The 14,474-nt window shown below is 36.8% G+C and overlaps 1 protein-coding gene across 1 annotated transcript in view; it reads left to right on the top strand.

Annotated features, from left to right (window-relative positions):
* Positions 1–14,474, top strand: part of CSMD1 (CUB and Sushi multiple domains 1) — a 2,262,799-nt gene that overhangs the window by 2,094,926 nt on the left and 153,399 nt on the right. Inside the window, exons 48-49 of the mRNA XM_045286696.1 lie at positions 2,243–2,389; positions 3,791–3,979. Of these exons, the coding sequence (XP_045142631.1) occupies positions 2,243–2,389; positions 3,791–3,979 (336 nt within the window). The remainder of the gene's footprint in view (positions 1–2,242; positions 2,390–3,790; positions 3,980–14,474) is intronic.

Raw genomic sequence — 14,474 nt, 5'->3', positions numbered from 1 at the left:
TATAGATTGTCAAATTATTTACTCTGGGAATTTTGGATAGATGACTCCACACATCTATTCTTTTCTCATTTAAGTATGATATTGATTCAAATGATCGTTAGATCTATTTTAATTAAATTCAATCATGGTTTTATTAGGAATATTTAAAAATGGGACCCCAGATTTCTGCATGATATTATGCTAGAAGACTTTTAATGTGCGATTTGCAAAGAAAGAAAAAGTAATAGATGCTAATTAATAGAGGCTAATCCTGTTTTTTTAAACACATTTGGTATTTTAATATAATTCTAATGAATATTTTTGTACAACTGAACTATATTTAAAAATAGCATGTGTTTGAATTGGCAAGTTGAAAAATTTCCCTGTATAAAAACATCATCATAGTCCAAAAAACGTAGAATAAAGTTTAATTGCTGTAATTATTATTATAAATAATAGCAGAGTTTTTACATGTTTTGACTGATTTGCCATCAAGTTCAAATAAATAAGAATCAATTCAAGTGAAAAGATTAGTGTAATTTATTCTATTTGCATTTGCATGCCTTATACTGACTTCATGAATCATAATAATCAAACTGGATAGGCACCACATGAATCAGTTTTATATTTAAAAAGGTCAACTTCAAAATTGGAAATCAATGTAAACTGGAATTACAATGTAGAAATAGAGGCAGAAAACATATTTTAATTTTTCACCATATTTAAAAAATACTGTTCATTAAAATGGACATGCGTTGTAAGAGACCTTTACCTCAATCTTTACTATACTTAGAAGTGCTTCATTTACAGAGTTTGAGCTTCCACACCATGAAGGAAGCCAGGTAGATTCTACCCAGGGCCTTTACGGATCATGAAAAGAGAAAAAAAAGGAAAGCAGTCAACCATAGTGGCTGTCTGTGTTTGTACATACATTTTTTTCTAAGATTCTATTTTTAATAAAGCATTTATTGTCTTGTTTTACAATAATTTGCACAAGACAGAGACTGCGACGTAAGAAAAATCATGATCAGCAATTCATTCACCAATTAAATTCCATTTGGTTTCCTAGAAATGTAGGGAGAGCAGTGCGACTGGGAACAGAGAGGGAGGTAGAGGCTAGAGACAATACCATAGCAGCTGCTGTCAAATGACCAGAGATCGATGATGGGGTTTGTTCCAGTCACAAAGATTTCTCTATAAAATGAAAGGCCAGAGTTTCAAGTGAATACTTTTTAAAGCGGTGGCATTTTTGTTGTAGTAAATGTCATGTTCATTGCATCTCCCCCTCTCTCTTTTTAAGACATAAACTCTATTATAGCTTATGAATTGACTGAAAACATGTTGAATAAATGGATTTTGAACTTTATTAATCCAGGAATAGCTCACTCTCTGTGGTTCAAGTAGTGGATAACCCGTAACATTTGTCAACATTAGATGACTCGGTTTATTCAGAAAAGTATTGAAGAGTCTGAGTTGCTATTGTCCTTATGACCAGGATATTTCCAGGATAATTGGATGGACATATATTTTAAAATACACCTTTTATAAATATTGCTATATTATACACAAAGCAATAAGATTGGAAAAGACAAGGTAATGAAAGCATATTTAAATGTTCATAAATCCTAATTCTTCCCTTTTGCTTTTTGCCATCAAAAATGACATTTTATGATCTCATTAATTCAGCTTAATTTCTCAGTAGCATTGTGTTTTAAAATGTGAATCATCTCTTTAAAATGAAGCAATAAGTAAATGGCCAAAGAAACATTTCTGCGTTTCTTAATTACAAGTGTACAGTCTTGTTACAGGACATTGTCAAGAAATACAACCCAGGACAAGAAAGCATTTTTATTATTACCCTTCATCTGATCAAACTGAAATGGCTTTAACCATATGGATTATACCAGTATTGAACAATGAGTAAAGTTTAGTTTTTACCCCAATATCTTCATCCAAGTAAAAAACTATAAACATAAGCCTCAAAGATGTGGTAACTCATCCCAGTGGCAAGGAGAACCATATGGTCTTGTTCCAAATGTGGGAGCAAATATGTATTTGAGGTTGTTCCTGTAGGTTTTTGATGTTGTCATTTTTATTAAAAGGTATTTGGTATTCTTTTTATTTGGAATTATTTCCCAGGTTGGACATAAATAACCTGTATGTTGCTCATTTAGAATTCAAATTACTCAAAATATAAAAGTGTTATTTATAAATCATAGATGTTAACTCACATTCATACTTCCATGTTTTCTTTTTCATTTAGGTCCTTCTGGGCAAAGTCCTCTATTGGTCGTCTTAAGCGGAAACCATACTGAACAATCCAATTTTACAAGTAAAGGTAATCAGCTGTATCTCCGTTGGTCCACGGATCATGCAACCAGTAAAAAAGGATTCAAAATTCGTTATGCAGGTTAGTAAATGAAGTTTAAATTAAGTATATTGGTGTGTTTAATATAAGCACCTTCAATAACTAAAGATTTTAGATAGAGATTTAAAATGTAAACCCAAATTTTGATCAGAAATTACGGATACAATAAAATACATTAGGAAAACATGAAGTATATGTTGATTCATATTTTTCATGCATTGTAAAGGTTAGAGACCAGGGCATGACAACAATGGACAGTGGGTACATTTACCAAATATCTTTATCATATAAAGGAAATTATTTTAGAATACTTTAAATTTTATTGGAACACAGATAGAGTTAGCTGTATTGCTTGTAAGCATTGTCCAACAATGGCCTTTGCCTTTTTGTTGAGCTCTGGTTGTATTTTTGGTTAAGTCTTAAGACCAAAAGGTAGGATTCACACCCACCAGCTACTCTGGAAGAAAGACGGGGCTGCGTATTCCCTAAAAGTCTTACCGTCTCAGAAACCCTAAGGGGCAGTATTACTTTGTGCAATAGAGTCTCAATAAGACAGAAGTAACTTGTTGGCAGTGTGTTTAGTTTTGGTTGGTGCCCAGGTTAATGGATTTTAACAAAATAAAATTGGCCTATTAAAAATATTCAAGAGACCTTCAGAGGGCTTTCCCAGCTGAGATTATTCTCTGAGAACCATTGTTGACAATTGAGGCCAACCACAGAGATAGTACTCTGGTCAGTGCTATACTACGACCCTTGCAAAATGTAGTTTTACATTTTTTTCTTATCGTTCCAGAATCTAATCCTGTCAAGCAGAATGTAAAAGTTACTTTCTAAGAAAAGGTTTTAAATTAAGCATTCAAACCTGTATACGTGTTCTTTTATATAGAACCCTCATAGGAAAGTCATGTATTCAATATTTTTTCCTTTAACTAGAGCCAAGTATTTTCGTATGTTTCTCTTTTTTATTGTTTTAACGCTACTGAAGAAAATCCATAGGATTTTATGCTGCAATATGCTGGTTTTTCAGGATAAAATGAATTTCTTTCTTGCCATGTTTAAATAAGACACTTTTAACCATTAACATTTATATTCATAAATATGATGTGCAGAGAACTAGTTCATAATTTTTAGCCTGGCTAATTAATGGTTTGCTTCTTTGACCAGCCTTGAAAAGACATGTAGAGAAATGCAATGGGATCTATTTCTTTACAAAAGGTTTGTCAGGATTCTACTTTCAAGTGGCTTAATTAAGGCAGATAATAAGAATGAAAAAATAAGTGATTTGATGTTTAGAACTAATTTTTTCCCTGAGACTATGTAGAACAAATCTGAATGTTGATGCTCATTTCTCATTACTTATCAAATATATACTTCATTTATATAAATGTAAGCTAGGGGAATTTAAAAACCTATTTAAGAATTCACTTGTGTATTTGTCCATAGCGCCTTACTGCAGTTTGACGCCCACAGTGAAGAATGGTGGCATTTTAAACAGGACGGCAGGAACAGTTGGAAGTCAAGTGCATTATTTTTGCAAGCCTGGCTACAGAATGATTGGCCACAGCAATGCAACTTGTGTGCGGAACCCAGTTGGCATGTATCAATGGGACTCCCCCTCGCCTCTCTGCCAGGGTAAAAAACATGCATTTTCATCCACAACCTTGAATTCAATTTATTATTATTCCTTTAAATCATACTTTTACGATTAGGGAAGCAGTGCTTGTGGTTTTTATCCATAAAAAAGTTAACTTAAATAAAAGTTAATATTGGTATATAAAAGTTCAAATTAAGCTTTCTACAGACCATGCAAACATTCCTGACATTTATACAAGACTTGATTTAACTTTATAGCTTGAATTCAGGGGATGATTGAACATTCACTTGATGCTGGGTAGAATTATTCTAAAACTTACTTTTACCATATCTTGAAGTTTAAAATGTGTCATCAGACTCATTCACAAATAATTCTTCTTGGAAAATATATTAATTTTAAAAATCAATTACTGAAGAAACTCATTTTTTTATTTTACTTTAAGATCTACTCTTTAAGTCATATATTTTACACCTAATTTTCCTTTGATCATTAAACCCTAGAGTTTGGTAAGTTAATTTCAATATTTCATGCCTTATTTTGCATTTTATCTACCAAATGAAAGAAAGCCAGGTATTCAAACAAAGCATTTTAATTGAATAATTAGGAGTCATGAAATTTTCATACTTTCGTCTTATACAGATTTATATTACTAACAAAATATATTGGTTCTTGGAAGCTAAGTATGATTAATGTGAGAAACTTAGAAACTTCATATTGACTTTCCTATTTTTCTCATTCCCCTTATGTATTTATTATATTTCCTGATATTACTATTTTGAACCATAATATATGCTCATCATATGTGTTATATATCTTCCCAACATAGAAAGTGAATCAAGTTCTTAGTATCTAATACCAGAGGACTTCCAAAAGTTTGTGAAAAATGAATGGAAATGTAATTGCACTTTTCCACAAAGTTTTTGAAGTTTCCTCATACTTATATTTCCAGATATTTTTCTTTAATATAAGGTAAGAAAAATATCCAAGATGTTAGTTTCATCAATAATGTTTTCTTTGTTTGGGTGTGTTTTTTTTCTTTGAAATGAGAATATCATTTCTGTTAGCGGAAGAAACATATCTAATTTTATTTAAATGGTTTAAGATTCTCTGTAATATAGAATCTGTTGCTAACGAGGGCCTGCCCTCAAGTCAGAGAATAGTCTCTTGAGCATGTCTCGTAGATCTTGGAATTAGGATGCCACTTTTAAAAAATAATAGCAAAAGCAGCAATTTAGACGGAGAAAAGGGATTGGAGTCTGAGGAGAAACAAAACTAAATAGTGTGACTCTTCTGTCCACAATCTTTGTAACTCTCAGCAAGTGGAGCCATGACACTTGTTATTGTAAGGAACTGTGGTGCCAGTTCTGTCTCTGACACGGTTAGTGTATAGCACAATGAAACACTGCCCCGTCTAGCACCATACTCACAGTTTTTGTTACTCTTGAACCTACTGTTGCAGTCACTGTGTCAATCCACCTCATTGAAGGGCTTCCTCTGCTTTCCCTAATCTTATAGGATGCCAAGCATGTTGTCCTTTTCCATGGACTAATCTCTCCTGATAATATGTCCAAAGTATGTGAGGCGAAGTCTCACTGTACTCACTTCTGGAATGTTCTGGTTGTACTTCTTCCAAGACATTCCAAAGGTATTTCGTACACATCTGGGAGGGTCACAGGATTTGCTTATGCAGGGAACCAAGCCTAACCCACTGTCCTTTCAAGGCAAAGACATCAGCATGGGCATCCCTCATGTCACATCCTCTTCTGAATCACACTTGAATTTCTGGAAGCTTCTTTTCAATGTATTGCTGTGACCATTGCTGAATTAAATTCAGCAAAAAGTACTGGCATATCATTTTTTAAATTTACATTGTTAGATAATTTCTGTCTTCTGTTGGGTCATCATTCTTTGGAATGACACAACTATAGATCTATTCCAGTTGTTTGGCCACATATTTTCAGTAGATTTGTGATTGTTTCCAGTGCTTCATCAGCGTTTTGAAGCATTTTGATTGGTTTTCCATCAATTCCGAGAGCATATTTTGCCAATGACGTCAGGGTAGCTTGGATTCTTTTTTATATCTAGACCAACCTGTTCTTGATCATAGATTACCTCTGAAAAGGTTCAACAACAAACAATTCTTTTTTGGTAAGGTGATTATGTATCTTTTCTATATTTTTCTCTTCCTGCATCAATCAATATTTTGCTCATAGAACCTTTCAATATTTTCACCTGACACTTGAACTTTTGTGTTCATTTCTTTCAGCTTGAGATAAGCTGAACATGTTTTTTTTTGGGGGGGGGGCTTTCTAATTCTAGGTCTTTCCACATTTCATTGTAACTGTCTATTTTGTCTTCTTGATTTGCAAGAATATTCAGTATGTAATATTCAGCTCAGCTCTTTTACTTGATCGCCTCTTCCATTTTCTTCAGCTACTTTACACTCAGGAGAAAAGTTCAGAATCTCTTGTGACATCCACTCTGATGTTTTCCTTTTTCCCCTGGCTTTTTTATAATTCTTTCTTCATTTATAATATTATTTTTTAAATCATTTTATTAGAAGGGGCTCATACAACTCTTATCACAGTCCATACATACATCAATTGTGTAAAGCACATTTGTATATTCATTGCCCTCATCATTCTCAAAACATTTGCTCTGCACTTAAGCCCCAGGCACCACTCCTCATTTTTACAGCCTCCCCGCCCCGCCCCGCCCCCAGCTTCCCTCTCCCTCATAAACCCGTGATAATTTATGTTGTCCATCCCGCAGGGAGGAGGTCACATGTAGATCCTTGTAATTGGTTCCCCATTCCAGCCTACCCTCCCTCTATGGTCCCAGTATCACCACTCACACCACTGGTCCTGAAGGGATCACCCACTCTGGATTCCCTGTATTTCCAGTTCCTATCTGTACCAGGGTACATCCTCTGGTCTAGCCAGACTTGCAAGGTAGAATTTATAATATTCTTAATGCTTTCTCACAATTTGTCATATCTTTGGTAATTAATGTTCAATGCATCAAATCTGTCCTTGAAATATTATCATAAATCAAATCAGATATAGTCAAGAATATATTCATTATATTCGAGTCAAGGTATCAGAACTTAAGTATCAGCAATGTATCCTGTGTTTTATAGTCAGGACCAGGCCTCCTGTATCTGATGATATTGAACTTCCCTGTCCTCTTTCCTACAGATGTGGACTTCCTTGTAAGTGTATAAATATCGTCCTGTTACAAAAAGCATTGCACTTCAAGATAGACCTTAAAATGTTCTTTTAATTGATGAATGAGACATCATTCCTCTTAGTTTTTTCATTCCTAGCATAGTAAACTACACGATTGCCAGCTTAAAATGACCAATACCCATCTTCTTTAACTCCTCATTGCCTAGGATATTGGTGTTTATGTGCCCCCATTTCAATGTTGACAACTTCCAATGCTCCTAGATTCACACTTCCTACATTCCATATGCTGATTTGAAGTATCTTTGCAGCTGTTCTCATTTCCGGCATGCCCCATTAGCCAAGAAAGGTCCCCAAACTGTCTCCAAGTCCGCCAAGTTGACTCTGCTTTGAGGAGGCAGCTCTTCTCCAGGCCTATGTTGAGTGCCTTGCACCGGAGGGGGTTCTATTTGACCACGCTTTTCAGCTACTCCTCGGTAGGAGACAGCCACTTCCTTCTTCCTCCTCGTTGTTAGTCTGGAAACTACTGAAACCTGTTCACCAGAGCTGAGCATGCTGGGTGTTGAGATATTGATGACAAAGCTTTCAGCTTCATAGCAGCGTGAAAGCCACCGCAGTATCACAAGCTGACGTAGAGTGGTGGATCACGCAAACGGGCCATGGGACACGAACCGAGGGGGCTGGTCAGGTTTACCATTCTACTGGGTAAAAAGTGAGTCATTTCAAAGCAGGAACAGAGACTTGGGAAGGAAGCCCTCCTGAGATCCCTGCATGGTGAAGCAGTTGAGGAGCAGGATTGAGACCTTGCTGCGTGTAGGAGCCTTCCAGTGCAGGAAAGGAGTGAAGCTTTGCTCAGGAGGCTGTCTTGCGGTGGGGTGGGGTATCGTGTGGGTATCGTGTGGGCATTTATGAGTGCTAAAGGAGCATCAAAGACAGCTGGCCTTGCAAGTTCTATAAAGACCACATAAAATCTAAAATTTTCAATATTAAAAAATGTTTTATGCCGCAATATGTTTAAAATGAGAAAACTCTCACCAAACAAATACTTGACATTTTTGACAGCAAATCACAGTGAAAAATCAGCTGCAAATGCTGCAATTGTATGAAATTTCTGTGAGATAATTTAAAGTTTAACTATCGATGCAAATATAGAAATGTTACATAGTTTCACCAATCTGAAAGATTAGCATCAGTTTTTAATCATTTTTATTTGGAGATAGGGAACTTGAAAACTGAAGGGAAAAACACAACCTCTGGGGTGTGTGTGTGGGGAGGGTGCAGGGGGACCGGGTGGTATAGAGACCCCAAAGGAGCCCCAGTGGCACAGTGGTTAGATCACTTGGATGCTAACCCCTAACTCGGCATCTCTAACCCACTGTCTGCTGCACAAGACCTCTTCACTGTGCTGAAGAGCAAAGATTTCAATGTGGGGACTAAGATGTGCCTGATCCAAACCATGGTATTTTCAGTACCCTCGTGTGCATGCAATAGTTTGACATTGAATAAGAAAGTGCGAAGAAGATTCGGCACATTTGAATTATGGTGCTGACAATGAAATGTTGAACATCCCATGGACTGTGAAGATGGTGAGATTTCATCTCATATACTTTGGACCTGGAAGAAGCAGTCAGACTTCTCCTTGGAAGCAAGATGTCAAGACAAGACTTCATGTTCTTGACTTTGGACATGTCATCAGGAGACATCCTTCCCTGGGAAAGCACCTCCTGCTTGCTCAGATGGAAGGATAGGGAAAAGGAGGAAGATTTTGAGTGAGGATTGACACAGTGACTGCAGCAATGGGCCACAGCATAACAACTGTGAGGATGCTGTAAGACAGGGTAGGGATTTATTCTGTTACACAGGGTTGTCAGGGTCAGCACCAACTCTACAGCACCAGACAATAATCTGTTTTGTGAGAGGAAGACGTGGCCACCAGGCTTTGTAAAATTTCATAGGTTATAAATCAGATCTACTCAGTACTATAGGGCCAATGTGTTTTGGAACTAACTTAACAACAGTGGTTATGGTAGAAAACCTAAACTCTATGTTGATATATGTACTATTTCTATTATCCATGTTATATTGATAATACAATTTATCTTAAGTATTTATATATCATTCATTTTGTTTTCCTTGCAGAAGAAATGTAACATACATTTTTAATCTGCTTTTGGATGTTGGCTGTTTAAACAATGTGTAAGATAGTATGTTGAATATTTACTAAAATACATCAGATGCCTTGAGAAAGACCGAAACATAGAATGGTGAGCTCACTTTCTCCAAGGCCTCTAGCTTACTGATCAGACAAACTGGGTCTACATTCACCAGAGGAGCATACAACCAACTCTGCCATCTGTAGCTATTTGGTAAATATTTGGAATGAATAAATAAATATGTCTATCCTTACCCAGGATAAATATTTGAAGTGGTTTTTTTTCTGTAAAGATAATATTGTGTCAGGATCTGATGTGTTCTGTGTTGTTTTGATTGGCTCTTGTCAGTGGCATCTTAAAAGGAAAGAATTTTGAGCCAATTCATTAGGTTTCTTAATGAATAGTTATCTCACGTTCAGTGTGTATTAATCTTTCTAAACTTATTTCCTGCCATGCAAAATAGGAACTTTGATATTAGAAAGGGATTCATAAAATAATTAGGAGACAATTTTTAAATGCAGCACTATTGCTCAAGATCTTGTTCGCTTCTCCTTTAGTCAGGGTGGGAGGAGACCAGTGAGACGCCTACAGGACCCAAGTCATAGCTCAGGTCAACCCCGTGACAGAACAACACTTTTTTCAAGATACCACAGTGACTTAGAATTAGCATTTAGAAAATTCTAAATTTACTGGATTAAACAAATGGACAAATTCATAACTCCTCATCTGCGAGTGAGAAAACATAGCAGGCAAAAGCTTTATGGATGGCAGAGCACCGCAGTGGTTTTCTCCTGTTTGCCTGACCTTTGGCTTTTCTCCTCCCCTGTCAAGGCGCCTCTTCTGCCCTTCGGGCTTCATTTCCTGCCTTGAAGCAAGAGGCTCTGCCAAGCAGCTGTTTTCATTATCAACACACTCTTTTTCATCTTGAAGAGGAGCTCAGATTAGAACTGACATTTTCTGTATTATCTCAAAGCTGCAGCTACACTGGCTCCTCGCAGTGCAGTGCTCTCCGTTTGCTCATGTTAGAGAGAGAGCGGCTCCCGAGCAGCTGTTTATTTTAAATTGATTATTCTCAGTGACTTGTATACATTGTAGCTGTCATTTTCCCTTGTGTATTTATGCTATGCTGGCATTTTGCAGGCAACAAAAAGTAGGAAAAGTCATCTTTCTTACAAATTAAAGGGCTAGTCATTTGTTTTTAAATCATAATTTTAAGAGAAATCAAAATTGATGCCTATATTCTGCTCTGTTCTAATATGACACTGTAAAGCATATGGACTAGAACAGCAGGCAAGAGAGATGTGAAAACGGCTATGTTGTAAGTTCCTTATGTGTCAGGAACTGAGCTGCGTACGTTGTCTATGTTGTCTCCTTTAATTCTCATATATGGTATGTTCAAGGACGACACTACCCAAGGAAACACAATGAATGAAAAGCTAAGACATGATTGGAACCCAAGTGTTTTAGACTCCAAATTATAAGTTGTTTCTATTGTACCAAGCAGGAAAGTATTTTAACATATCATCATTCCCCCCAAAGAGGGGATCGTTTAAAGGACTCTTTTCCTACTTTTCCTTTATAATATGTACATTTTAAATATGCATGATTGTTAGAAATTAAGAGTATATGCTTTGTGTTTTCAAAATTAAGATGTTTGCTGTATCTCAAAATTCTTTACTTTTTATTTTTTCATCTCAATATTTATTTGCTTTTATGCAATTATGCTTCATTGTGAAAGTAAACTAGTGTTTCTATAATTTAATGTTTTGTTTTTAAAGCTATTTTTGCTTTTACTTTAAAAATTTTTAAATTTAGTTTTATTTTTTAATCATTTTATTAGGGGCTCATACAACTCTTATCACAATCCATACATACATCAATTGTGTAAAGCACATTTGTACATTCATTGCCCTCATCATTCTCAAAACATTTGCTCTCCACTTAAGCCCCCAGCTTTAAAGCTATTTTAAAGAAATATACAAAATTATTGCTGTAAGTATGTTAGCCATACTTGAATCCATATGGTCCTTCAAATGAAAATTTCCAAATTCCATTATTATTTTTTAAATAATTTTATTGGGGGCTGATACAACTCTTATCACAATCTATACATATATCCATTGTGTCAAGTACATTTGTACATTTGTTGCCATCATCATTCTCAAAACATTTTCTTTATACTTGAGCCCTTGATATCAGATCCTCATTTTTTTCCTTCCCTCCCTCATGAATCCTTGATAATTTATAAATTATTGTTGTTTTGTCATGTCTTACATTGTCCGATATCTCCCTTTACCCACTTTTCTGTTGTTAATCCCCCAGGGAGGGGGTTATATATAGATCATTGTGAATGGTTCCTCCTTTCTCCCTCCACCTTCCCCTTACCCTCCTGGTATCTCTACTCTCATTATTGGTCCTAAGGGGCCTATCTGTCCTGGATTCCCTGTGTTTCCAGCTCTGATCTGTACTGGTGTACATCCTCTGGCTGAGCCAGATTTGTAAGGTAGAATTGGCAAATCCCATTATTTTATTTACTCCTCAGGCCTGAATTAGTCATTCTTATAGAATTAGGATTAGTCAGGATTGTTCAGACACTTGTACATTAGTCATGAATATTCACCATCCTCAATATTTCATGGATACCCCAGACAAACAACTTGACTCCACAGCGTTTCATAATCTGTAAAAAATGGATACTATTTTCATCCATCTCTTTGAAGGATTAACTGGAAAAGTGGGCATAACCTTTCACTATAGTGCCTGATTCTGATAGGCACTCAGTACTTTTATATCAATAACGTGTTTTCAGTGAATACTGGTTGACTTACTTTCAAGTGTCCGGTTTAAAGCCAGTGATATTCAAATAAGTTTAATCCACAGCTACTAATCCAGTTTAGCTTTGGGCTGTGTCTAGATCAGCATTTCTGTGTTTGGTTTCTGTCACTTACCACGGAGCAGTTTTCACAGGACTCAACTTATTCCTGAAGGATGATTTACCAGTTACCAGGGATTTCCAAAGAGACATATATGTCATGTAATGATTACCACAAATTTAGAACATTTTCTTCACTTTTGTACTCATTTCACCATTTTCCCCTAGGCCTCCTCTCCTATAATTAATTCAAAAAAACTGTTAGTCTAGTTATAACCACTATAGACTTAGCTATCTTGGATTTTATACAGAGAAAATAATTTTAAAATTCCTTAATAACTATAACAAACACAAAATAAAAACACAGAAAAACTTGAAGTTAAGGGAAGTAGTAAATAATAAAAGGTAGGCCAAAATTAAAGTGGGTTAAAAAAGGAAAGCATTTGCTAGGATATGATATTTTAATGTAAGTATATCTGCATTAATTCACTTTTTAATGCACCCTGTCTGAAAGCATGGGCAGTCATATCCCGGATCAAATGTCTGAGGGAATTCAATGGAGGCTTACTCCCCCTGGAGACTCTGCACATGGACCTTGAGCTCTTATTTCTCTAGATGATGTAAATCAGTAAATCAGAAATAAGTCCAGTAGTATAAGCTTTAGTCTTTGTGAGCTGCATACATTCTGTCACACACCTTTTGGTTGCGTTTTTCACATCCCTTTAAAAACACACCAGCTGTTTTCAGCCTGCAGGCTGTACAAAAACAGGCCATAGGCTGGCTGAGGCCCATGGGTCACAGTTTGTCAATCCCTGATTAACTCATGTAACAGGACCAGAGCACAGCACAGAGTGCAATTCAGATATTATTGGTTATCTTCTGCAGTTTGCAAATACCAGAAAAACTCCACTCCAGAGGTAGAATTCATCTCTCTATAAGGTCCCTGGGGGTTGGAATGCACTTAATGCACTAGAATACAGCAAAATTACATCATGCCTTCTCTCTGCCCGTACTTCCTCCAAACTCTGCTTCACCAACCTTCTTGCTCTGTCTGAAGCAAGGCTATAGTAAAAGGACTGGTAGGTTGAAATGTACCTGTTGTTCATGGCAGTGGCAGTTGCTGTCCAATCGAATCCAAAGGCTAGAGACCCACGTGGGCAAAGTAGAACTGCTCTATAGGCTTCTAAAGCTGTGGTCTTTCCAAAATAGATTACAGTTCTGTCTTCTCAAGCACATCTGAATGTGCTCGAACTGCTCACCTTCGGGCTAGTAGCTGCGCTGTTTGCACGGAGTTCTGGACTACAAATTTAACTGTTAACCTCAAGATCACTGGTTCAAACCCTCCAGTAACTCCATGGGAAAAAAACAAGGCTCTCTGCCCCTAGAAAACGCAAAGTCATCCAAACCCAGGGGCGCAGTTCTCTGCTCACCTTACAGGGCCCTGAGTTGGGGTTGACTTGATGGCTGTGTGTTCACCTGGTTGGCTTAACTGCCTTACCCAGTGACTGAAAATTAAGGAAAGATGAATTCTGTATAAAAATAGTAGTGTTGTGAAGTCACTGATATGCTTGTGCAAGGAACGATCTAAAAGTTGCTAAGTACTAATTTTCATAAGAAAATCAAGTCACGATCAATTCTTTGGTTTGCATTACAAAATAGCCCTCTGACTGAGGTTTATGTGTTTAACATTTGAGAAATGAGTCTGACATTAAGAATCTGGAATATCTCTAACTGCAAACAAAAGAAGGCTTTTCTTTCCTCACCCTCTGGGTCGTCAGCAGGGAAGCTGAGGCACATGGAGAGCTGGAGAAGCAAGTCAGTTCAGAACTTTCCCTTCCAGCGGGTGGCACTTTGAAAATGATGGCTCCTAAATCAATAAAAGGCAAAAGAGAGTAAAGATAGTAAAATGCCCTGTGTGTAGTTTAAGATACCGGCTGACATTGAAGAATAGGTTATGGTCTTTTATTAAAGTAGCACAGCGGCAGACTGTACCTGTGAAATTGACAGTTTGAAAATGTCAGTCCGTAGCCGAAAAGAGTAGCTACACTGGAGTGAAAACGGACGAGCAAAGCCAGGTGGGCGTGTGTGCAGTGTAAAATCCTGAGTGGCACACAAGGATGAACTCCGGTGATTGAAGCAGCTGGCTTTCTAGCGTCTAGAGATAGAGAGCTGATAAGTCGAAGAGAAGTAACAGTTCAAAAGAGGGTTGATAAGCACTTGAGAGTTTCAGGATGTGGCATTTTACCAAAGACCAAGGCCAGGAGAATTAGTGATTCCCTCTGAGCATTAAAGGATCGGTGAGCAGTGGTGGTGGTGTTGGGGG

This window comes from Echinops telfairi, unplaced genomic scaffold, assembly GCF_000313985.2.
Source record: "Echinops telfairi isolate 266 unplaced genomic scaffold, ASM31398v2 ScPeMD7_9;HRSCAF=40, whole genome shotgun sequence".
Taxonomy (NCBI): Eukaryota; Metazoa; Chordata; class Mammalia; order Afrosoricida; family Tenrecidae; genus Echinops; species Echinops telfairi.
This window is presented reverse-complemented; position numbering and strand designations above follow the sequence as displayed.